This window comes from Solea solea, chromosome 11 (assembly GCF_958295425.1).
Source record: "Solea solea chromosome 11, fSolSol10.1, whole genome shotgun sequence".
Classification (NCBI taxonomy): domain Eukaryota; kingdom Metazoa; phylum Chordata; class Actinopteri; order Pleuronectiformes; family Soleidae; genus Solea; species Solea solea.
The window spans coordinates 1086288-1110125 of record NC_081144.1 but is presented as its reverse complement, the minus strand read 5'-3'; the positions used below and the strand labels follow the sequence as shown (position 1 = coordinate 1110125).

Genomic DNA, 23838 nt, shown 5'->3' with positions numbered 1-23838 from the left:
CCTCCTCCATCAGTGTCACATGTTTAATTGTACGCCACCCTCTGCTGGTTGGAAGAGGAATTACACACAGCTGCCATTCAGCAACGCAGCAGTTCCGTAAACTTTCGTGCGTTGGGATTTAAACCATCTTGTACAAAGTCACTGTCTCACATTATGGACAATAGAAAAATATGTAATTTGATTATATTATTGATTTCAATCAAATAAAATGCTGATTTCAGGCTTATTAAGAGAAGCTGGAAATGTGATGTTGATATGTAATTATTTTAATCATTTTAAACACATCACAGGGCTTCTCATTTTCATTTTCATTTGATCAACATTGAGACTCTTATTTGTGATTATTTACTTACTACGGAGACAAAAAATAGGCAAAAAAAGACCCAATGTCACCAGTTTATTGCCAAAGGTTTTTCCTATTTCTACAGGTTTTTAAAAACTAAATGGCAGTGGGTAAGTTTATGCTACAATAAATACACTTTAGGTTTAGTTTCCTTTAGGTACAGGTTGAAACTAACCATATACGATGAATCTGTTAACTATTTTCTGAATCATTTGCAATGTTAATTACATTTCAATGATTCCTTTGTTATATGGAGCAAAGAAACCAGAAAAATATTCACATTTAACAAGATTAAAAGTCAAAGAGAGCACATTTTTATCACTTAAAATAATAATGAATAATCACATGTTTCAGTCTGAGTTGATGATGGTTTTTATTTATTGTGAAAAGGGAAAAATATACAAATGCAGCTTCAAACCGCCAACATGTCCCGGACCCCGATCCAGACACAGAACATCCGCTCCACCTCTCCCCACTGGCCGGGGTTTAAAAGGCGGAGCTTCATAAATAAGGAAAAAGGGGCGGAGGGACTTGTGGTTCACGGCCAATCAGCTGACACAGACATTCGGACACTCCGAGCGCCGCCCAGTGGCTCCAACGGAAGCTGCTCAAGCCTTCCTCGGAGCTGCACGGGGCAGAGCCGGGTACCGAAGACCAACGATGTTTGTTTGTTTGTTGTTTGTTTGTTTGTTTGTTTTCCACATGATACATTCACCAACATCAGACACATTCACATCATCCACTTCTCCAAAAAAAGTCAAGAAAACTTCTGCTCCACTTTCACACAGTACAGCGAGCCCCGTCACATCATGATAACCAACACACACACACACACACACACTCACACGCTGAATTTAGCAAGATCCAGAATCTTATTTCCTTTCTTTTTTTGCAATCATAAATTATTTGAAATCAGTGAATCACATGTGATTGAAAGGAGAAAGGGGAAGTTAGAAAAAAAACCGCATAACACCCTGATTGAGATCTGAAATTAGTTAAAAGTTCTTTCTCCCACTCCCGTAGCTCCAGAGTCTGTCGTCCATTTCTTCTCCCACTGAAGAACAAGACAGCGATCGGTGTGTTTTCAGCAGTTTGACTGAAGAGGGGGACGAGATGGACAGCAAGATCATCGCGCACGCACACGCACACACACACACACACACACACACACACACACACACACACACACACACACACACACACACACACACACACACACACACACACACACACACACACACACACACACACACAAGCAGTGTCTATGACAGATTGGGGCTGGGAACAGCCGGGCTGCTGGAGCTGTTGTCCTGATTTGCCGCCTGGCTCCCTCGTGGCGGCACCTCGATAATGCGCGGCTTATCGATGATGCGAGCGCGTCGGTCGCCTTTCTCCACGATTCCAATTATCCACGCACCGCCCGCCACTCCGGGGCCCCCAGGTCCAGAGCTGTGGCTCTTCATCTCCGAGCAGAACTTGGCCGCCTGCTCTCTAGGCAGACATACCAGCAGTCCACCTGGAGGGACGGAGACGACGAGGGATCAGGGGACAGAATTCACTGCTAATACTATACTATTCTTGCTTAGACACCTAATCCTCTAAATGTCTGCCTGGACTTTTGTTTTTTTTGCTTATTTTAACCATAAAAAGGACCAGAGAATGTCCTGTAACTAAGTGCTTTTGGCCATTTTTCCAGAATAACTAAAAAAATACTGTTTTATAACAATTGAAAGGTTTATTTAGAAGAACACTGCAGTCTTACGTGAACTACAGATTTGAACAGTGTCTCTTTGTCTCTGGCTTCCTGAGACAGCGTGAGTGAAATCACCGTAATAACCTCAGCTTTCAGAAACCGTTGGAATCTTTCCAGTGCGTAACTACAGTAACGCACAGTGCGTTTGTGCCAACGTGTCGTCATCGAAACGCTTGGTTTAAAATGTTTAAAAACTCCAACGCATGAACAGAGAAATGTGCAGGGTTCCCACACCTTGGTTGACATCAAATTCAAGAACTTTCCAGGACCAATTCTCCCAAATTCAAGGACTGAACGTGCCCACACAGCTTAAGATGGGAGGGCAACTTGTGAGAGCTGCTTTTATTGATTTGATCTGGACAAGTGATTGTCCTTGGGATCTGGGTTTGAGTCAGTTTTTATCATAATCACAAGAAACCTTGTATATGCCCATCCTGAGTTAGGGCACATATTTTAGAGCAAGTTTGGTGTCAATTAAGCAAGAAAAATTGTGAAGGAGTTTCACGATGGTGTACAATTAAAAAAAAACAACAAAAAAACTGTTTAAATCATTCAAGTAGTCAAATCAAAAACATGGAAATATAGATAAAAACCCTAACCCATCTAATAAAAGGGACTTCTAGTTGGTGTTTTAAAATATGAAACCCAGCCAACAAAGACCCTCAGGCACAGATATGAGTCTGTATTTTGGTCTTATGATCATGCTGGAGGATCTCAGTGATCAGGCGGCTGACAGCAGATTATAAATACAAGCATGTTGTATTTCACAGACCAGAAGACAATGTACATACCTGACGTTTCTGCTGAGGTTCCCTGGATCAGGTTGAACAGGTTCCCGCAGGCTTTACTGACAGCAGCCATCTTGGCGATGATTGGTAGGTTGTGGATGACAAAGGAGACCTCGCTCTGTTGCTGCTGTGCCAGGTTGTTGGCGTGTCCCAACAACCCGAAACCCGTCACGTCTGTTGCGGCGTGGGCCTGGAACTTGTGCATTAGACCTGCCGCTGGAGACGCAGACATGAAAACAACGTGGAACAGTCAGTCAGTCAGTCATCATCTACCGCTTTATCCTCTGCCAGAGGGTCGCGGGGGGTGCTGTGCCAATCACAGCTACATCGGGCGATAGGCGGGGTACACCCTGGACAGTGGGCCAGTCCATCACAGGGCCACACACACACACACACACACACACACAGATAGAGACAAACAACCATTCACTCTCACACTCACTCCTATGGTCAATTTAGAGTGTCCATTTTACCTAATCCCCACATTGCATGTTTTTGGACTGTGGGAGGAAGCCGGAGAACCCGGAGAGAACCCACGCACACACGGGGAGAACATGCAAACTCCATGCAGAAAGGCCCTAGTTCCAACAGGGGCTCGAACCCGGGTCTTCTCGCTGCAAGGCAAGAGTGCTAACCAATACACCACCGTGTGGCCCCAACGTGGAACAACTGTAGACAAATACAGGTGCAGGCCGAGAGGGAGGCGGACCATTTAACTTTACCACATGTCCATGTGAGACAGACACACAAACAAAAGTTCAAGAGTCTGAAGTGAGGTTGCATGAGTTACTGAGACGGTTAATAGTGAGCTGTGAGCGGGGCTGTAAGTGAAACTTTTAAGGGGCCAAAATACCTTTATGAATTATTGTGATATAATGTGAAGCTTTCATCATCCACAAGCAGCTCTAACATGTCACCTGTACATGAAATGACAAACACATGTGCAGAGCATCTAGTTCACCTGTGCGGTTTAGTGATGCCATGGAGAACATGGCTTCCTGATAGGCCTCCTTTACGTCCTCTTTGGTGACAACTAGCTTGATCTTGTTCCACCTTTCAGGCTTTTTGAGACGTACATGAAAACAGGGACAGAGAAGGAGAACGTCAGTATCTACATGAGGAGGAGGAGGAGGAGGAGGAGGAGGAGGAGGACAGAGTGTTACTGTGAACAGCCGACCTGCTCGAGCCACTGGTGAGCGTTCACAGCCACCTGTGTACCCAGAGGTTTAGTGAGGACCAAGACGTCACCTGGCACGGCACCGTCTGGCCTGGAAAAACAAACAAACAAACAAACAGAAAGTCGTGTTATTATCCTATTATGTTGAATATTCTTTAACATATTGTATGAAATGAGTATTTTACTGCAGTCAAACTCTATGAATGTCAATGAATAAAGAGGCGTAGTCCTGTATTTGTCATGCAACACTGAAACTGTGGTGAAACTTGATGGTTTTCTCCGTTTATGTTGTAATGAAACATGAGTGGTTTGTGGTAAAAACAGGTGAGAGATCAATCCCAATTTCAGCTGTTGAAATCGTAAGTCATGACCACACTCATGTGTCCAGTATGGCCCAAAAAAGTCACTAATATGACTGCATGAATGTCACCACTCGGTCATTTTACACAGCATGTTATTCGTCTGTATTTCCTGAACCTCTAGAGACATAAGATTGAAAACAAATGGCACCAGTTAAAATACAAATGCTCCATTAAAAACGTGGCAGTTACCAGTGATTTATGGTTTTAGCTGCATTTTAGGGTAAACAGATTAAATAATCCATCTAATCCATCCGTCTCAACACTCTGGCATTGCCACTAATAGCCAGACATGGTCTGGATCCAGACCCAGATGCCATCCTATCTGGACTCAAGTCTGCCTATTAGTGGCCTGAAATTTAGACAGTGCCAGAGTGTTGAAGAAAGGACGGATTAACAAACGACTTTTGTTTTGTTACGATTTCCCATCATCAATTAATCTGTCGATTATTTCTTGATTAATCCAGTACTTGTTTGGTCCATTAAATGTCAGAAAATGTTGATCAGTGTATCCCAAACCTGAAAATGATGATGTTCTGAAGGTCTTATTTTGTCCACAAAATGAACCATTTTTTGATGATTTATTTGTTCTATGGAGCAAAAAAAATCTAGAAAATAGTCCCATTTAAGAAGCTCAAAAAGCCGACATCAAAATAGCTGACAAATAATTGTTGCAGCTGAAGTTTACACAGCACATTATGTGGGCTTGTCTTCCTATAACTTTAATTATATTTATTTATTTATATAGTGCTGCTTTCCTAGTCTTGATGACTGCTCCTAGACTAGCTGGGCAGGGAATCAAACCCACAGCGTTCCAGTTGAAAGACACCTCACTCGACCACTGAGTCACCATCGCCGCAACTTATGACATGTTGTATGGTTAGGATGAGGTTAGGGTTAGGTTTAGGACAGTAGTAGTTGTGGTTATGGTTAGAGTAAGAAATGACTGTAAATCAATGTAATGTCCTCTGAAGTCATGGTATCCTGTGTGTGTGAGACTCACATGATGAAGTCGTCAGGCTTGCAGACGACTGATGCTACTCCCCCTACTATGATCCAGGGGTTGATCACCGTCTGTCCCCCTGTCACAGACGTCCCGCCCTCCTCTGCTGCATCACGGAACCCTTGAATCACCAGTGGCATCACCTTCTCACGGTCCTGAGGGACGACAGGAGACCCAGAGAGGTGGAGTCAATATCTACAATAAAAGTCAACACGTTGAACAAACACAGCGCACACTTTACCTTCTCATTCATCTTCTGGCTGACGCTCAGCAGCATCAGCATGTTGTCACACTCTGTGATGCCCATGGCGTAGAGGTCACTGAGGACGTTGGCACACGCTATCTTGCCCTGAAAGACAGGCGGCCAGGACGCAGACAGACAGACAGACAGACAGACAGACAGGGGGACAGACAGAAAACAGAGGTAAATGATTATGTATAAAAGGACTTTGCACATCAATGGTGATGCATTGAGGTGAACAGTCACTGACCATCATGTAAGGATCCTCCACCAGTGGGTAGAAGAAGTCTGTGGTCTGGACCAGTGAGAGTCCTCCATGTCTCAGGGGAATAACACAGCAGTCCATGCCTACACCTGCACACATGAACACCAGAGGTCACTAGATGGTGACCCACTATCCAGACTCCGTCTCTTTGAAGACAACCTTTTTGAGACAGCTCATTAGACTGGAACCAATTCTAAAGTATCATATGGTCTCGTCCCTAAAAATCAACCGAGTCATTTTTGGTATCAGTAGATATTCAAGGTTGTGATTTCGGTATCGGGCACAAAAAAAGTGACATTAAGGGAGCGGTCTCAAACTTGCGGCCTGTGGGCCACATGCGGCCCTCTAAGCAATTTCACGCGGCCCACCCACTTAGTATTATTGAGTAATAATGAGGTATGTATGCATGTTATTAAATTTAAATATGATTTCATAGTGAGCAATGCATCATTCCTTATCAAAACAAAACACTATTTTAAAATCCTGTGAAATAGAATCACAAATATTGATATTATGACATCAGGATGGAATGTATTGATATCATTTAAACTGAAACAGTTCACTCCTGACCAGACTACGTCCCTGATTAGCATTTTTTATATATACAAGTAATAATTAAACAATCAGTAAAAAGTAAGAGTATTAAGCAGTTATGTGTATTTCATCAGATAGAGAAACAAAAGCAACAATCAGTAAAAAAGAAATAAAGACAGATATAGATATGTAAATGAGTCTCTGTTAGTCTTCAGCTGTACACACATTAAACTCTTCACTCGAGCTCGTGACCACTCATTTACAAGAATAAAAGCCACTGGGTCACGAACACGACCTTTGACCCCAAAGCCCCATCAAATGATTTCTGCTGAATCATGCTTACACTCTCGTAATTAATCAACTCACAGAGCGAACAAGCTATTAACTGTTATAAACATCTACTGTGTAGCTCATAGGCTCGTTAGTATAGCATGTGGTTAATATGTTGACGTATTTAACATATTGAAGGTGTTTAAAAAGAAATAAAAGTGCGTTAATGCTCGCGGTGAAAGCTGTCAACCTGTCAAATAAGCGGCAATTACTTCACACAAGCTAGGCTGCTTAGCCGCTAGCTATCGGGACCTAAAGTGCTAACTGTCCTCTTACCGAGTCGAGGGCCGGACAACTGTTGGCCGAAGTCCGGTGCTTGGTCTCCGGCCTTCTCCGTCGCGTCGCCCCGGTCCGGCTCCAGTCCCGCCAGGAGTTTGAGCAGAGCCTCCTGCGGGACTTTGCAGCCTCATCCCTTCAGGTCCGAAAACGACGTGAGACGGAACCCGCGCTCCAGGCCGTGCTCCTCGGGTTTAAACGGTTTGTATCCAAGGGGGAAACACGCCTCGGTTCTCCCAGCCTCAGCCGAGGGAGGCGGGGGAGTCGAGTCTGACATGGTGCCTGGAGACAGAGACCACCGCGAAACGGTGACCGGTCAATACAGACGCGGGGGATGAATGGAGCGCGTGTCCAACAAGACTCTGGTTAAGTTAGCAACGCGTTTCACCACACCACTTCCTGTTGGAATTTTCACAATAAAACTAAAAATTACTTTAATTCAGCATTTCAGTCAATTAATACAGTCAATATACCCAAATGTATCTAAATGTGCTAAATATATTATTATAGCACATTTTAACCCAAATATTACACTTTTCATTATTATTAATAGAATAATAATATAATTTACACCATCCCTATATATAGACTTGTCATAACTATTTATTATTACTATTACTATTATTATTATTTTTATTATTATGATGAATAAATAATTCTTGCCATAAGATGTTTATTTTTTTATCTTTGTTAAGCACGCGTGTCTTGAACTCACATATTGGATCACAATAATATAACAATATTCATGACAAGTGTTTATTATGGTATGTAGCAGCACATAGTTGATAAAAAGAAATTTTTTAAGATGCAACATTAATCTCTAAATAACAAAAACAGACTAATGAAAATAACGAATGATTACATTACATTACATTGAAATTATGAAATTGTAACGATCTTGAGTAACACTGTATTTTGAAAAACGGAAGTTGGGCAGTTGAGTAACCTGTGTCGTTATTTCACAAAGAAGGCTGGCATTTCCTCACAGTGAAATAACTGTCAGTTACACATTTATCCAAAAGTAATTAGCCATTGTGCTTTTGTTAGTTATAAACTATAAAATTATATATAACGTCTGCTTTATTTTACTATTACACAGCCTGTTACGACTACAAACGGACCTTTGTAAACTGCTGACAAACAGAAACACATCTTCATAGATAAAATCTGGTTTACTGCTGCCTCTTTAGTGAGTGGATTAAGGACTCCTGTGTGAGCCCTAACATAAGATCTATTCTTTACTCCATGGACTTTGGTGCAGGGAGAGAGCAGTTTACAACCACTAACAAACTCAGTCCAATAGTAACAGTAAAAAGATTAAAACATATTTATCCATACAAAGCAGAACTGTAGAATGAAATCCACAATTTAATTATTTAATTTAATCAAACATTTTTCAGGGACCCAGTCTAATGTTTGGGTCACCAGGCAGGGCCCCAACAACCCTGCTATGTACTCATAGCCATTGCTGCAGGCTCTATAGTAATCAATTAACCCTTTTATTCTCTGGGATAATTGAGCTATTGATCCTGTGATAAAAATTAAAATTATTATGAACTCATCAAGTGCTTTAATCCACATGTTCTCACACAAGACAGAGAGGACACACACAGAGGGCAGCTGATGGATGACTGATTTATTTGGTAAATCTTCAACAGTTTCAAAACAATATTCCTTGCACTGAATGATGCAATTATAGATGCGATTACAGACACTATTTCACACAAACTGTGAAGGAACAGCTACCGTTATGTGCGTACATTCAGAAATATAAATAGCGCCACAGGTAAAGATAAGACAGAAAGAGAGAGACAGGGAAGCAGTGGAGCTGTCTAAAAGGGTCGAAGGCGTACACAGGCACAGAACACAGAGAATGGCTACTTTTTTTAATAAGAGTAAATCCATCTCTAATACATAATAATACATGTTTTGAGGTAATGTAGACGAGCAACATTTATTACCAAAACATATTTAAATATTCTGTATTATCTCATCTCAAGTTATTCACATTATCATGTGTTTCTTCTTCTTCTTCTTCTCTCCCTGGGATAAAGTTCCCCTGTGAATTGAGACCTTTTTTTTGGTGTGGGTAATATCATCACTTTTCGAGGCTCAATGATTACTAATGTATACAAACATGGATGAAGCAGTCATAGTCTACATGGGAACAATGAGTTCCCTGGGATGTAGTCAGTCACCTCAGATTCCACAGCACCACAGGAGTGAAACACTGATAGAGAAGTGTGTCAAGTGTGCCTTCCAACGGTGCGTTCCAGTTCTAGTCGGAAACTCAGAAAGTTCAGGCGGCCTGAATATCATGATTCCCCCCGACTTTCACTTCACGTCCAGTCCCGACTCTGACGTAAAATGGAACGCACCGTGAGGCGAGAGGCGTGGGAAGGAAAAGGAGAAGTGACAGAAGTGAAGCAGGGGACAAATAAAAGTACAGGTAGAGGAATGAAAAGCTACAGCAGAAACTGAGTCAGTGGAGCAGTTTCTACGACCGATTCTCTTCTCGTTTCACACTGTCGTCTGATTGCCACTTGTCTTGATTCCAATAATATTCAACATTTAATTTGGTGTATTACTGTATACACGTGTGGAAAGTAAGGTGCAACTACCAAACATGTTTCCCCCAGTCTGTGTCCAGAACTGGACATGCTGTATGTCAAATATGTAAATATACTGCAGTATCTCGCATGTGTCGACGTCACTGCGTTACTGTATACAGTCCATGACGTGTATCTGCAGGGTGTCCATGTCTGGAGCCTGGTAATGGCACTTGGGACAACATAAATCCGGCAGCTCCTCGGCTCCGGCTGAGGGCGCGGGAGGTGCCGTGTTAAAAGCTGGACCCGGGAATACACCTGAGGCAAAAGAAAGGAACAAAAACTGTTTCAGTGCATGACAGGCAATACAGTAGCTTACCAATCTAAAGGTCATGGGTTTTAATTATTCAAACCATAATTCCGTCATCGTTGACGAAATTATTTCGCGTCACATATAGAAATGATTAAAATCTGACTCAAACTAATAAGCATTTTAGTCCAAAAGACTAAAACTAAGACTAAATCTAAAATGCTGCCAAAAACAACACTGATTCAAACTCAAGCAGCAAAAAGAAACGGCTTACTTCTAGGTTTAGTTCAGGAGAATATGTATGTCCCACAGTGACAATAATCATGTATACAACGAACACACAACTTTGGAAAAATGATGATTATGGAGTTTGTAGACAGTGGCTCAACATCTTCTGTTTTTGGTGTAGTTCCGTGGCAGCTTTACAACAAGCACCACATACAGGCATACGTCGCCTTTCCTGTGTATGAAGACAATTCTTGAAACGATGCAGTGTTTAAGGAAAACTTTAAAAGGACAAGAAAAGAAAAAGATTGTACAGGGAGAGTTCTGTATTCCACACTTAAACTGATTATTGGTGATTATCCGAAACTGGCTAAATTTGGATGATCGGCCTGTGGATTATCGATCTGAAATGTTTGTTGAGTCAACTTGAGTTTAGGTTTGTGTATGTCCTCACCATTATTTGGAGAAAGTCAGGTTGTCTCCCTACCAATATTAGAAACGGGGCAATGTGTACGTGTGTGCAAATGCTGTGAGAGGAGAGCGAGCCCCCACCAGTCAGTCTTGTAACCAAACCTATGCCCCCTACTAACTAACAATTATCTCCATAATTAACTCATTAGCTGATTATTTAAAATGTCTTTGTTTTGCCCACAAATCCAAATTCTTCTGCCATAAACACTGACCTTTGAATTGTGTTTAGGTTACGGTTAGTGTTGGGCATTAAATGGTTATGGCTCAGGTTAGGGAGAACGCTTTGTTTACACTGTGCAAATGAATGGAAAGTCAATGTTTCCCTGAGGAGAAAACCTGTGTGTGTGTGTGTGTGTGTGTGTGTGTACCTTGTGGAGGAGGAATGTGAGGAGCCCGTGGTGGAAAATCTTCCATGTGCCTCTTCTTCATTTGCTCCATGCGTGCACTACAGAGATGAACAAAGAAACTTTCATTTGAAATATTTACTGCTTCTCTGCCTGAACAGAAGCTCATTGTCATCTCTCTCAGGGCAAAAACAAAACACTCTGCGTTGGGATTTTATTTTACCGTGACGCTGCTTCCTGTTTGAGCCGGTCGATCTCAGCCACGGCCTGCGTCAGCTGGTCCTGCAGCTCCTCCTTCTTCTGGTTCAGCTTCTCTCTTGCTTCTCGTTCTGCTAAGAAATCTGCCTTGTAGATTTCAGCCTGAGCAAACACACACAGAGTAGTATTGTCATTGTTATATTGTGATTAAAATGAATTAACGGCATAATATTTACTACGATGTGTGTGTTTCTGCTTGTATGGATAACATTGTAACAGTCACAGGCTGCTGAACCGTGGTGTGATTCTACCTGAGCAGTGAGGACAGGAACAGTCTCCAGTGAACCTTTCTGTTGCTCCACCTCTTCCTTCAGTTTATCGATCAGATCCTGCTTCAGGGCGAGCGCTCGCTCCGCCTCATCTAGTCGGATGGACAGATCTCCTCCCTAGAAGACAAACACACACACACACACACCCGTGAACACACAGCTTTAAACAAAGAGCTATTCTTGTGACGTGGAACAGATGTTCAAATGTGTTTTTTACCTCACTCTTCAGTTTAGAATCGTAGTCTCTGAAGAGGCACGTGTAGGCGTGCTGCAGCTGAGTCAGTTTTTTCCTGAGAAGAAAGAGAACATTTGAAATTTAAAAGGAAACCCAGCAGCACGAGTTGTCACACTGACAACAGTCAACACCACATTTACAATACAGTGCAAAAGTCTTTGGCCACCATTCGATTGTCTCTCAAGCACTTTATCGGAACACATCCAGAAAATACAAGAAACAGTGACAGAGAGAGCAAGAGTCAAGAGACGATGAGGGAATCAAAGCTCTACTCACTACATGAAATAAGGGTTTAGAAAACGTCTGTGGATCAGTGTCACTACTAGGACAGTAGCTACAAATAAATCAACATACACACAGTGGGGCAAACAAGTGTTTAGTCAGCCACCGACTGTGCAAGTTCTCCCACTTAAAATGATGACAGAGGTCTGTAATTGTCATCATTCACTTCAACTGTGAGAGACAGAATCCTGCAAATCACATTGTAGGATTTGTAAAGAATTTATTAGTAAATGATGGTGGAAAATAAGTATTTGGTCAATAACAAAAGTTCAACTCAATAATTTGTAATATAACCTTTGTTGGCAATGACAGAGGTCAAACCTTTAATGTAGGTCTTCACCAGGTTTGCACACACTGTAGCTGGTATTTTGGCCCATTCCTCCAGGCAGATCTCCTCTAGATCAGTGATGTTTTGGGGCTGTCGCCGGGCAACACAGACTTTCAACTCCACAGGGTTGAGGTCTGGAGACTGGCTAGGCCACTCCAGGACTTTGAAATGCTTCTTACGGAGCCACTCCTTTGTTGCCCGGGCGGTGTGTTTGGGGTCATTGTCATGCTGGAAAACCCAGCCACGTTTCATCTTCAATGCTCTCACTGATTGAAGGAGGTTTTGGCTCAAAATCTCACGATACGTGGCTCCATTCATTGTTTCCTTAACACGGATCAGTCGTCCTGTCCCCTTTGCAAAAAAACAGCCCCAAAGCATGATGTTTCCACCCCCAAGCTTCACAGTAGGTTTGGTGTTCTTGGGATGCAACTCAGCATTCTTCTTCCTCCAAACACGACCAGTTGACTTTGTACCAAAAACTTCTATTTTGGTTTCATGTGACCACATGACATTCTCCCAATCCTCTTCTGGATCATCCATATGCTCTCTGGCAAACTTCAGACGGGCCTGGACACGTACTGGTTTAAGCAGGATTAGATTCCCTGTCAGCGTAGTGTGTTACTGATGGTAACCTTTGTTACTTTGGTCCCAGGTCTCTGCAGGTCCTTCACCAGGTCCCCCCGTGTAGTTGTGGGAGTTTTGCTCACTGTTCTCATGATCATTTTGACCCCACGGGATGAGATCTTGTGTGGAGCCCCAGATTGAGGGAGATTATCAATGGTCTTGTATGTCTTCCATTTTCTAATAATTGCTCCCACAGTTGATTTATTCACACCAAGCTGCTCGTCTAGTGTAGATTCACTCTTCCCAGCCTGGTGCAGGTCTACAATTTTGTTCCTGGTGTCCTTTGGTCTTGGCCATGGTGGAGTTTGGTGTCGGACTGTTTGAGGCTGTGGACAAGTGTCTTTTATACAGATAACGAGTTCAAACAGGTGCCATTAATACAGGGAACGAGTGGAGGACAGAAGAGCTTCTTAAAGAAGAAGTTACAGGTCTGTGAGAGCCAGAGATCTTGCTTGTTTGTAGGTGACCAAATACTTATTTTCCACCATCATTTACAAATAAATTCTTTAAAAATCCTACAAAGTGATTTCCAGGATTTGTCTGACATTGTTTGACAGTTGAAGTGTACCTATGATGAAAATTACAGACCTCTGTCATCATTTTAAGTGGGAGAACTTGCACAATCGGTGGCTGACTAAATACTTTTTTGCCCCACTGTAGGTGCTTTGAAGTGTAAAAATACTGTGAGACTGCAGCGGCTCAGAGACTTCTGTGTACAGGCCGTCTCTAATCCATCCAGATTAGATTAATGTGTGTGCAAAATCACGCTGTTTTATGATGATGCATTCTGATCTATACTTATGATTGTCCAGAGTAGGACAGATGAAATCCTTGATTTACCCTCAGTCACTGCAACAGTTTTCACATGACTCAATATCTTATCTAATACAAAACTCCCATGAACTTCTTTTAAAATGTCAGGAAATCATAATTGTTACACGTGTGTGTGTGTGTGTGTGTGTGTGTGTGCGTGTGCGTGTGCTGAACCCACTTCTCTTCTGTGACCAGGTGTCTCTCCGTCTTCAGTGCCTGCTCCAGACTCTGGGTCTGCAGCAGAAGCTTGTCCATGGCCAAGTGATGCTGCTTCTTCTGCTGCTCCAGCTCCCGCTCTGCCACCTGCAGGGCCTTCAGCTTACTGCACAGTCTACACACACACACACACACACACACACACACAGAATAAAGAGAGTAAGCCACTGATGTGCAAAGAAGAGCTCTGTACATATTCAGGCTGACCTGACTGCTTACTTTTCCTCCAAAAGCTTGCGTTCGTGCTCGCTTTTCTCGAGGCAGCTCTGTCTCTCGTTGAGTTCTCCTAGTAGGGAAGTTGCCTGAGCTTTGAGAGACTCACAGTCTTTGGCCATCTGCAGGAGAACACCACGTTATTTTAGGTATTAGACCAAGTTCACCACAGAGCCACTGTCCACATTTCTGCTGGCTGATCCTTTCAGCTCAATACTCCCTTCTGGAAAGGGTAACCAGAACAAGTACGGCGGGTACAACTCGACTGTCTTTCTGAAGGTTTATTCCACATACACAATTAAGCAGCAGTCAGTTAGTAGTTAGACAGTTATTAGTTAGACAGTTATTAGTAAGTTAGACAGCATTTTGTTAGTCCGTCAGGTTGTCGTAGAGGTTCTGATGATAGATAGATTTACAAAGGCGCATACAAAGGTAATATATAACAAAACATGGCTTTGACAATGCACCTTAAATGCACTTTAAAGGCAACGGTGCTTTGATTACAATTACAACAATGAACAGATAAATAGAATGAAAGATAAATAGCTTTGCCTGCTTCTACAACTACGAATTTTACCTTCGTATGCGCCTTTGTAAATCTATCTATCATCAGAACCTGTACGACTTGTCGGTTTTACAACCTGACGGACTAACAAAATGCTGTCTAACTAACTAATAACTGTCTAACTAACTAACTACTGACCGTCTAACTACTAACTGACTGCTGTTAACTGTGTATGTGGAATAAACCTTCAGAAAGACAGTCGAGTTGTACCCGCCGTACTTGTTCCGGTTACCCTTTCCAGAAGGGAGTATTGAGCTGAAAGGATCAGGCAGCAGAAATCTGGACAGCCACTGTAAAAGTGTAACTTTATGCCAGTTTGCCTTTACCTGAGCACAGTCCTTGTCCTTCTGTTTGAGCAGAACTTCAGTTCTGTCACGCTGAGCTGAACTCTTCTGCAGGAAGTCGAGCTTCTCCTCCAGCTCACGATACCTGCACAAAGAACAACTTCCCCTTCATCTCAGCACTGACATAGGCTTTCGTCTGCTTCACAATACGTACAGTAAATACAGTCTACTGTTTACACATTACTAAATTAATAAATAAATAAATAAATGATGACTTCAGTTGATCTTAGTGTGAGCAGTAGCCACTAAACAGATGTTATCAAATTTAAAACAGTGCTCGAGTCCTACATTCAATAGCTTTGATATAGTTAACATCAAAATGTGTTAAGTATCACAAATAAAACAACTTCTCGTACAATATGGGGCTGCAACGATTAATCTATTGCTAAATGAATCATAAACTACTTTGATAGATGATTTGTGTGTTTCTTTTTCAAGTATCTGATTTTCTTTAGTATCTTAAATGTGATTATTTTCTGTTTTTTTGCTCCATATAACAAACAAATCATTAAAAAAGGATAGATTTTGGTTTGTGGACAAAACAAGACATTTCAGAACATTATCATTTTGGAAAACACCAATCAACATTTTTTGCAGCAAAAAAACACTAGAAAATAATCAAAGGTTTAATTAATTATGAAAACAATCAAAAAACAAATAAATAAACAAAGTAAATAAAGTGACTTCACACTCTATGTCTTTGTGTTGTATCAGGGTCTCTGTTTTGGTAGCCTGCCTGGAACTAATAATGTAATCATGTAACTAATAATAATTACAAGTAAACCATAAATTAAGACAAAACCAAAAAGGGCTCAAAAGTAAGAGGTAAAGGACATAAGTGTAGACAGCAAACATGCAAACAGTGAGATAGAGACAGCCACACAGAGCAGTGGTGCTCACCTGCCCTGTGTGGCCTGAAGCTGCTCTGTGAGTTTAGCCAGGCTAGAGCTGGAAGAGGGAACAGAGAGAGGAGGAGGAGGAGGAAGAAGAAGAAGAGGAACAAGATGCTTTTGTTAAGCAGGAGTAACGCAGCATGCCAGAGGAAACATCTGCAGTTATGCCACTCATTAAAGGTTAAAGGTAGGTGTGGTTGTATCAAGGTTCTGACATAAAGTCAGCATTGCCCGAGCTGAAAACAGAGTAGAGGCATTTACTGTAACAAATGACCCACCTATAAAATGGAATGATATATTTTTGGGACGGCAGTGGCTCAAAAGCTTTGTCAGCACCGTGTGAATGGATATGACAGATGTTTGACAGGAAGTGTTGAATGTGTGAGTGATTGGCAAAAATTATAAAAGCAGCTTAGGCTGGAAAACTGAAATATAAATATAAAATATCTCCATAATATAATATATCTCCTGCACCACAGTAGATAAAATAAACGATTTTGAATACGATTTTACACCACATCACAAAAGAGTTGTTGATCCACTGCTGCCTCCATCACTAAGGCAACAGTAGAACAGCAGCTTATGGCCCCCACAAGCAAAAAAAAAAACACTTTTACGGACATTAGTGCAGAAGAGTGAGTGTTGCACAAACTCCAGCAGGTGTACATCTTATTAAGTTGCTAAAATCAGCCTTGTTTCCCTCTCTTGTCTTTTGCTGATTCTAGGCTCAGGGGCCAGCAGGGGGCAGTGCTGAGTATGTGTCAGCAAAACCTGATGCAACCACACCACACCTGAACTATCACTGTTAGATTATTTAAACATCACTCAGTCAGACACACAAGACATGTCAGTTTAGCATTGTTAGCTCTGAACGAGGCATGGAGAGAAGCATTAAAAAAGTAAACATGTGATACCAGTCAGAGGAGTGCTGCGCCTCAGATCGATGCTGACCAACCTCCTCAGCAGCACTGTTCACCTGTGAAAACAGTCATGCCAGTCTGTTCAACTACAGATAAACACAACACTGAACTATCCCCCAAATACCCAAATCAATGCTAGTAAGATGTGGAGGGTCAAGTATATACACTAGATGCCATTAATGATGGCAAACGTAGGATCAATTTAATGAACTTAGACCACTTAAGTCTATGTTTCTGATAGGGGTGTGCGATATTGATGAAAATCAATATCCCGATATTTTTTGGGATTTTGCCGATAACGATAATTGGCGATATTTTGCAATCCTCAAAAATGTGTTTGTCAAAGCATCGAAGGCTGTTGTACCAGCTTGCTCTTTAAAATACTATAATGATAATATTATTATATAACATAAAACAACTTGTTCCAGAAAAACAGGTCTTATTCAATAACTTAAACTTACTTTATAAAATATTACTCAACGACCAATCTCACTATCATGAGAGCAGTTTAAACTGACACTAATGTAAACAATACTCATCATATTTGAACTACAAGGCATTAACATGAGAATGTGGACACACATTTAACTGCTGCCAGTTTGCTGAGTGTGTTTTCTTGTCGGTCCCTCAGCTGGCCGCTCGTGGTCGACCGCTGACTGCCGAAGCTTTTCATATTCTTCATATTCTGTGTGGTGGTTCATTCACAGATGGTGAAACAAATGCGTTGTCGAGCGGTCTCTGACGGCAACCGCTTCCCGACATAGTTTGCAGATTGGCGTCTTTTGAGTGACATCAGTGTTTTTGAAGCCAAACCACCTCCATGTGAGTGAGGAGGATCCACGTTTAACTATTCCATCTAACGACGTTGATTCTGAGGCTGGTAGAGTTTGTGTTTGTTCACTCATGTTTAACTTCAGTCTCACGTGCCGCTGTGTTAGTTTGTTGTTGTGAAGCGTGGACACGGCATGTGTTCTCAATGCACATGCGCCGCAGTCTGTCCTACTAGGCTTGATCATGCAGTGAATGCGTGGCCTCTCAAAAAGGCGTGTTTTGATTGGTTCTTGCTAAATGATTTCGACATACTCGGTATTGTGATTTCACACATCGTTAAAACAACAATTAAGATACTACTGTAGACAATATATATCGCACACCTCTCATTTCTGACCATTGTGGCAGAGCTCATTACTCCAGTCACTCAAATCACTAAAAGGATTAACAACATTTCTATTCCTTTATGCTTATGTTTGAGGTTTTCTTTTTAAAGCACTTAATCTCATCATTATTTTATGCTGCACTATCATATTCTATTTTAGCCTCATTTTTCTGTTTCTATTAGGATTGGATTTTGCTATAATTGTGTGTTTCAATGTTTTATTTTCATGTGAAGCACATGGAGTTCAAATGTGCAGCACAATAAATCTCCTGTGAGTCCCTAAACTTTAATGCTGTGTTTTCACTCTCCTCCTCCCCCCACCCGTCACCTGTGTCTGGGCCAGTTTGGCTCGTAGCTGGTCGATGCAGCGCCGCATCCGCTCCCGATCCTTCTCCACCTCGTCTCTTTCCCTCTCCAGCTCTTCGTTCTTCCTCCGCAGCTCTCTCATGCCCTCCTCCAGTTTTTCTTTATGGCTCTTCACGATCTGCAGGAAGTCGTTTCCACCTTCCGCTGGCTGCGGAGAGAGGGCGTTCTTTTATAATGTGAGAGACAGCAGTGACAGAACACGCTCAACCCAGACAACAAGCAGAGAAGTGGAACACACAGGTTTACAGAAGCAGAGAGGGGCTGTGACGAAGGAGAAATGAGTGGACATCATCGTTGCCAAACTCTAAGAAAGCAAAGGAATTTTATGCAGTTCCTTTGAAAAAGAATATCATCAAAATGTATTATATATTCAACAGCTTGTGTCAAGACTGTTAATAGATTTTTTTTTTAGGGTTTGAGTTCAGAAACTCTCCGAGTAGGAAGTCAGGAACTCTGACCTGCCTTAGTGCAGTGATTATAGATTAAGTCTTTGCGATCCGATTGGTGGAATCACGAGGGAGCGAGCAGTCTCTCTCACCTGGCCATTTAACCCCACCCATCATCATCACACACACACACACACAGACACACACACACACATAGACACACACACATAGACACACACACACAGACACACGAACACACCTGTCAGATGAAAACAATTACGTCACGAGGAAAACCACAAGGGAAGTCGTTTGTCTTACCAGGCTGCGAGGTGGTGTGGTCTGAGTGTGTTGATCCATCTCTTCAACTCTCTTCCTCTCCCTCTGATCTAGAGTCTGAAAGACACAGCAGGAAAAATTCAAACGTAGCTTTTTCCAGACTTGCTGACATTGGCTTTGATTGGGTTGTTAAAAAGCTATAGGTAAGAGTGTCAAACTCATGGCCCATGAATTACATACAACCCACCACTTGATATCATATTATAAAGAAAACATGTTCCGAGGTGAATCACACTAACCCGTGGTCCATCGTGTGGACCGTTCCTCGCTGGTCGTCCTTGCAGGTCTTCAGGCTGGCTGGAGCTGCAGCTGTGGTTAGAGGAGGTGGAGGATGGTCCACTCATTAGACCCTTTAAGGAGTGGTTTTCCTGGGCCAGCCTCTCCACCAGGGCCCGGGCCTCCTGGAAACGAGAGCTGAGAAATTCTCTTTCCTCTCTCGTCCTTCGCTGCCATCCCTCCATCTCCTCGCAGCGCTGACGCAGGGCTAGGTTGCTCCGCCGCAGCGCCTCTGCAGGAAAGATGGTAAAGGTTGATTTGTCACAAAGAAACAAGGGGGAATCTAAGATGGCAGCTTATCCAAGTTTGTGGGGATGAAACATTGCTCTTCTGACTTTTATCAGTTAATAAAGGCAGGATGATTTAAAGAAATTACGATTGAAGTGGTGGTGATTATTTTGATGAGGATAACTGTGATAACTGTGACATGAAATTCTCATTTCTAATGAGAACTGAAATACACTGTACTTAGCTGATGGGAATGTGTCATACCTCGAAGCTGCTGGTTATCACCCAGCAACCTGGTCACCACTTCATTAGAAGCCAGCTCTGGTGGGACCCTGAGGGCCCCTCCACTCTCCTCTCCAGACATGTCCCACTGCAGTGGGCCATCAGGCTGGGGTTGCACCATTCCTATGGAAACACATGAAAACTATTATACACCTTACATATTAGGAATGTACTTGTCAATTTCCCAATATCACAAGAAAAACATCTTCCAGGCAAAAATCTGTAGTTTTATTTCAGCTGCAGTGGAGTGGATAAGAGGGAAGTGACAACTACAGTGACCATCTTGGAGTTCAAGCCCATTGTTTGTGATTTTTGTCTCTGCTTCTGCTTTGCTGGGGTTAGTGGTGACGGAAAACAGAACATGGATGTTGAAGAAAGAAAGTGAGAGAGTGTTAGATATTATCAAGCAGGTCTTTAATCTGTGGTTTATGCATTTTCTGTATCTGTTCCCGCCATTTGATGGATGGTAATGACAATTTACAAGGCAGAATCTATCAGTCAGACTCTTGTTGACTCATGCAAACAAGGGTCAACAACCAAGCACACACCGCCCAAAGTAAATCTATGGATATTCATTTACTGCTTGACATTGATAGCCAGCCAGTTGGGCAGTATTATATTACAATAAATATCAAACTGGGAATTATAGCACGATACAGGAATACATATTGAGCGTTTAATTGACTTACTACCCTAATATTATCATATAGTGAGATTTTGATGTTATTACATACCTAGTCAGTACACACTCTTTACTTACTTGTTAACACAAATATCTAATCGGTCAATCACATGGCAGCAAATCAATGCATTTAGACATGCAGAGATGGTCAATGTGGCCACATGGTGGGTGTAGTGGTTAGCACTCTTGCCTTTGCAGCAAGAAGACCGGGGTTCAAGCCGTGGTCGTTACAATCTGCATGGAGTTTGCATGTTTTCTCCATGTGTACGTGGGTTTTCTCCAGGTTCTCCGGTTTCCTCCCACAGACCAAAAACATGCAATATGGGGATTAGGTCAATTGGACACTCTAAATTGACCGTAGGTGTGAGAGTGAATGGTTGTTTGTCTCTATATGTGCGATGGACTGGCTAAATGTCTGGGGTGTGACCCCAGCTATCACTCTGCGTCAGCTGAGATTGGCACAGCACCCCGCACGACCCACCTGTGTACGATAAAGCAGTAGATAAATTGATGGATAGACGGGGATGGTCAATGCGACCTGCTTAATGTCGGAACACTATAACATTATAGCAGATCTGCTGGGATTTTCACACACTCTACCATGAGTGGTAGTTTTCTTGGTGGACTAATGCCTTGTTGATGCCAGAGGCCAGAGGCCAGAGGAGAAAGACCATACTGGTTCAAAATGATAGACAGGCACCTGAGAAGACAAGTCAAACTTTGAAGCCTATGATTCACAGCAGCCTAGAACCATACTGAATGCCATTCCTACCACTATGTTAGGTGACTTCTGTACCCAATAAAGTGGCTGATAAGTGTATACAACTCTCTCATTACGACAATTAGAATCATACTGTTAAACCATATATTGTTACAAAGGTTTTATAACCTCTGCTATGCAGGTTATGTTTTTATTGGCACAGGTTTGTTGTTTGTCCTGTTAGCAACTTCCTGTCTACACTACTGTCTTCCTCCACAAACAGACTAGGTTTGGTGGTTTTGGCAGCAATTTAAATTTGACATGGTCAGTTCAGATGTGTGTATCTCAGCGAGTATCTCAGCAGATCAGAATGAACTGTATGGTACTAGTTATAAGTAGGTCAAGTTGTAATTTCAGGTATGTAAATCGCAAGTGACAACACACACTAACAATCTCAGTTTACAATATTACTGATGGGAGTAATCGCTGCATGAATGACATTGTTTTAAGTGATAATTACATACAGACACATGGCCTTCAACCTTTGCTTTCACTTTCAGTATAGTCCCGTGCCAAATGATGATGATGGGGTGAGGCCACCTGACAGACGCTGTATAATGATGGGATGTCTAATGAAGAGCTGTCAGAATCAAGCCCCTTCTTCTTCAGTGTGCTGTAAAAACCCATCTATGTACACAGGTGCAGCCCGGTAGACGAGGAGGAAAACATTACGTCACCCACAGCACCATGAGGCGAGGAGCTCGCAACCCGGATTCATATGAATTTGTTAGAGCAAAGTTAATAAAAGTAAACCACTCAACTTTACGTTCAAAAGCACGTAACGTTTCCATGTTACGTCAAGCTAATGTTACGACAATTATTGCTAATTATTACAGCACTGATTGACTTGTGTTACACATCGAAGCTAACACTACAAGCCCTCTCTCACTCACACACACATTAAACTTTGTGTCTGTCTTACCCTCTATGTGTATATTCCGCTTCAGTTGCCCAGAATAACGGGAGGCCGAGCTGTCACTCACATAAGAGCCGTTAGTGCGCAGAGCTAACGTTCGAGAGCCAACGTTAGGCAGCAGCTACACGCACAGCTAGCGACAGGTTTAGCTTGACGAGCTAACAAGCTAGGATCATTTGGCAAACCAGCAACCACGACTTTAGAGGGACACAAACTGAGCGGGACCTAAAGTCAGCCAAGTGTGGGTGTCTTCCGAAGTGCGTTTAGCTAAATGTCACCAAGTTTCAGTCCCAGTCAGTGATATTTAAAGGGCGAGTAAAGCTACTCAGTCTAAACCGAGGTAAATGTTGTTAGCGCAGGAGGAAATGACTGGGATTAGTCACCCTGCGTGGAGACTGACAGGCGAGCACACACGTCATGGCCAATTAACTTTACCTACGCTATGTTATTATTATAATAATAATAATAATAATAATAATAATGATAATAATATTAGAGCTGCAACTCACGATTATGTTCATAATCGATTAATCTGTCGATAATCTTCTTGATTAATCAAGTAATCATAGTGATCCATGACATGTCATAAAACGTTACTAAATGTTGTTCAGAGTTTGTCAGACCTGGAAATGACGATGCTCTCAAATGTCTTGTTTTTGTCCACAGACAAAAAATTATTCAGTTTGAATGATTTCTTTGTTTTATGGGGCAAAGAAACAAAGAAAATATTCACATTTAAGATGAAACAATCAGAAATCTTGTTTTAATAATGGAAAAAAAAACTTCAAACCGATTATTCCATTATCAAAATAGTTGATGATTAATTTAGAAATCAATTAATAATTGAATAATAAATTAGCAGAGATGAAGATGTTGAGGTTCTCTTTGGGAGTGACGAAGATGGATAGGATCAGGAATGAGTCAATCAGAGGAACAGCACATGTTAGATGTTTTGGAGATAAGGTCAGAGAGGCCACAATGAGATGGTTTGGTCGTGTACAGAGGAGGGATAGTGAGTATATTGGTAGAAGGATGCTGGGGTTGGAACTGCCAGGCAGGAGGTCCAGAGGAAGACCAAAGAGAAGGTTTATGGATGTAGGGAAAGAGGACATGAAGTTAGTTGGTGTGACAGAGATGGGGATACAGAGAACAGGGTGAGATGGAGAAAGTTGATTCGCTGTGGCGACACCTGAAGGGAGCAGCCGAAAAGTAAAAGAAGAAGAATCAAGCTCTGAATAATAATAACACAATAACAACAACAATAACAATAATAATAACAATAATTATAATAATAATAAAAGTACTGGTCTAAAAATGTACCCAAGTAAAAAAAGTAGCTTGTTTTATAAATCAAATTAAAGTAACAAGAAAAAGAAATGGATAAATAAATCGACCATTAAGAAACACATTGATAAATACATTTATTTCAGTATTTCTGTTTCTTTATTCTTCTATTAATTAATTAATTAATTTATTTATTTATTTATTCATTTATGTATGTATTTATTATTATGTCATTGAT

General features: G+C 41.8%; 2 protein-coding genes across 3 annotated transcripts; both read right to left on the bottom strand.

The window, feature by feature from the left end:
• Nucleotides 1–697: 697 nt before the first annotated feature.
• sephs3 (selenophosphate synthetase 3) lies at nt 698–7430 on the bottom strand. The gene is made up of 8 exons (XM_058644112.1): nt 7070–7430; nt 5915–6018; nt 5665–5772; nt 5424–5578; nt 4062–4152; nt 3846–3945; nt 2888–3100; nt 698–1859 (listed from the first exon to the last, which is right to left on the bottom strand). The coding sequence occupies exons 1-8, from the start codon at nt 7344–7346 to the stop codon at nt 1606–1608; spliced, it is 1302 nt and encodes a 433-aa protein (XP_058500095.1). The 5' UTR covers nt 7347–7430; the 3' UTR covers nt 698–1605.
• Nucleotides 7431–8690: 1260 nt separating this feature from the next.
• On the bottom strand, nt 8691–22677 carry ikbkg (inhibitor of nuclear factor kappa B kinase regulatory subunit gamma). Of its 2 annotated transcripts, XM_058643534.1 has the most exons (15): nt 22323–22677; nt 19941–20081; nt 19412–19680; nt 19155–19229; nt 18413–18598; nt 16923–16984; nt 16016–16063; nt 15098–15200; nt 14213–14328; nt 13956–14108; nt 11713–11785; nt 11478–11612; nt 11192–11328; nt 10993–11069; nt 8691–9936 (listed from the first exon to the last, which is right to left on the bottom strand). In XM_058643534.1, the coding sequence occupies exons 2-15, from the start codon at nt 20077–20079 to the stop codon at nt 9788–9790; spliced, it is 1722 nt and encodes a 573-aa protein (XP_058499517.1). In that variant the 5' UTR covers nt 20080–20081; nt 22323–22677; the 3' UTR covers nt 8691–9787. The 2 variants fall into 2 exon arrangements, with proteins under 2 accessions (XP_058499517.1, XP_058499518.1); XM_058643535.1 differs by lacking the exon at nt 16016–16063.
• Nucleotides 22678–23838: the final 1161 nt, after the last annotated feature.

Coding starts and splice junctions, on each gene's coding strand:
- ikbkg (XM_058643534.1), bottom strand. CDS start 20,079: ATGGTGCAACCCCAGCCTGATGGCCCACTGCAGTGGGACATGTCTGGA. Junction 11,786..13,955: donor CACCTGGTCACAGAAGAGAA/GTGGGTTCAGCA, acceptor CTTTCTTCTCAG/GAAAAAACTGACTCAGCTGC. Junction 11,613..11,712: donor ATTCTAAACTGAAGAGTGAG/GTAAAAAACACA, acceptor TTTGTCTTCTAG/GGAGGAGATCTGTCCATCCG.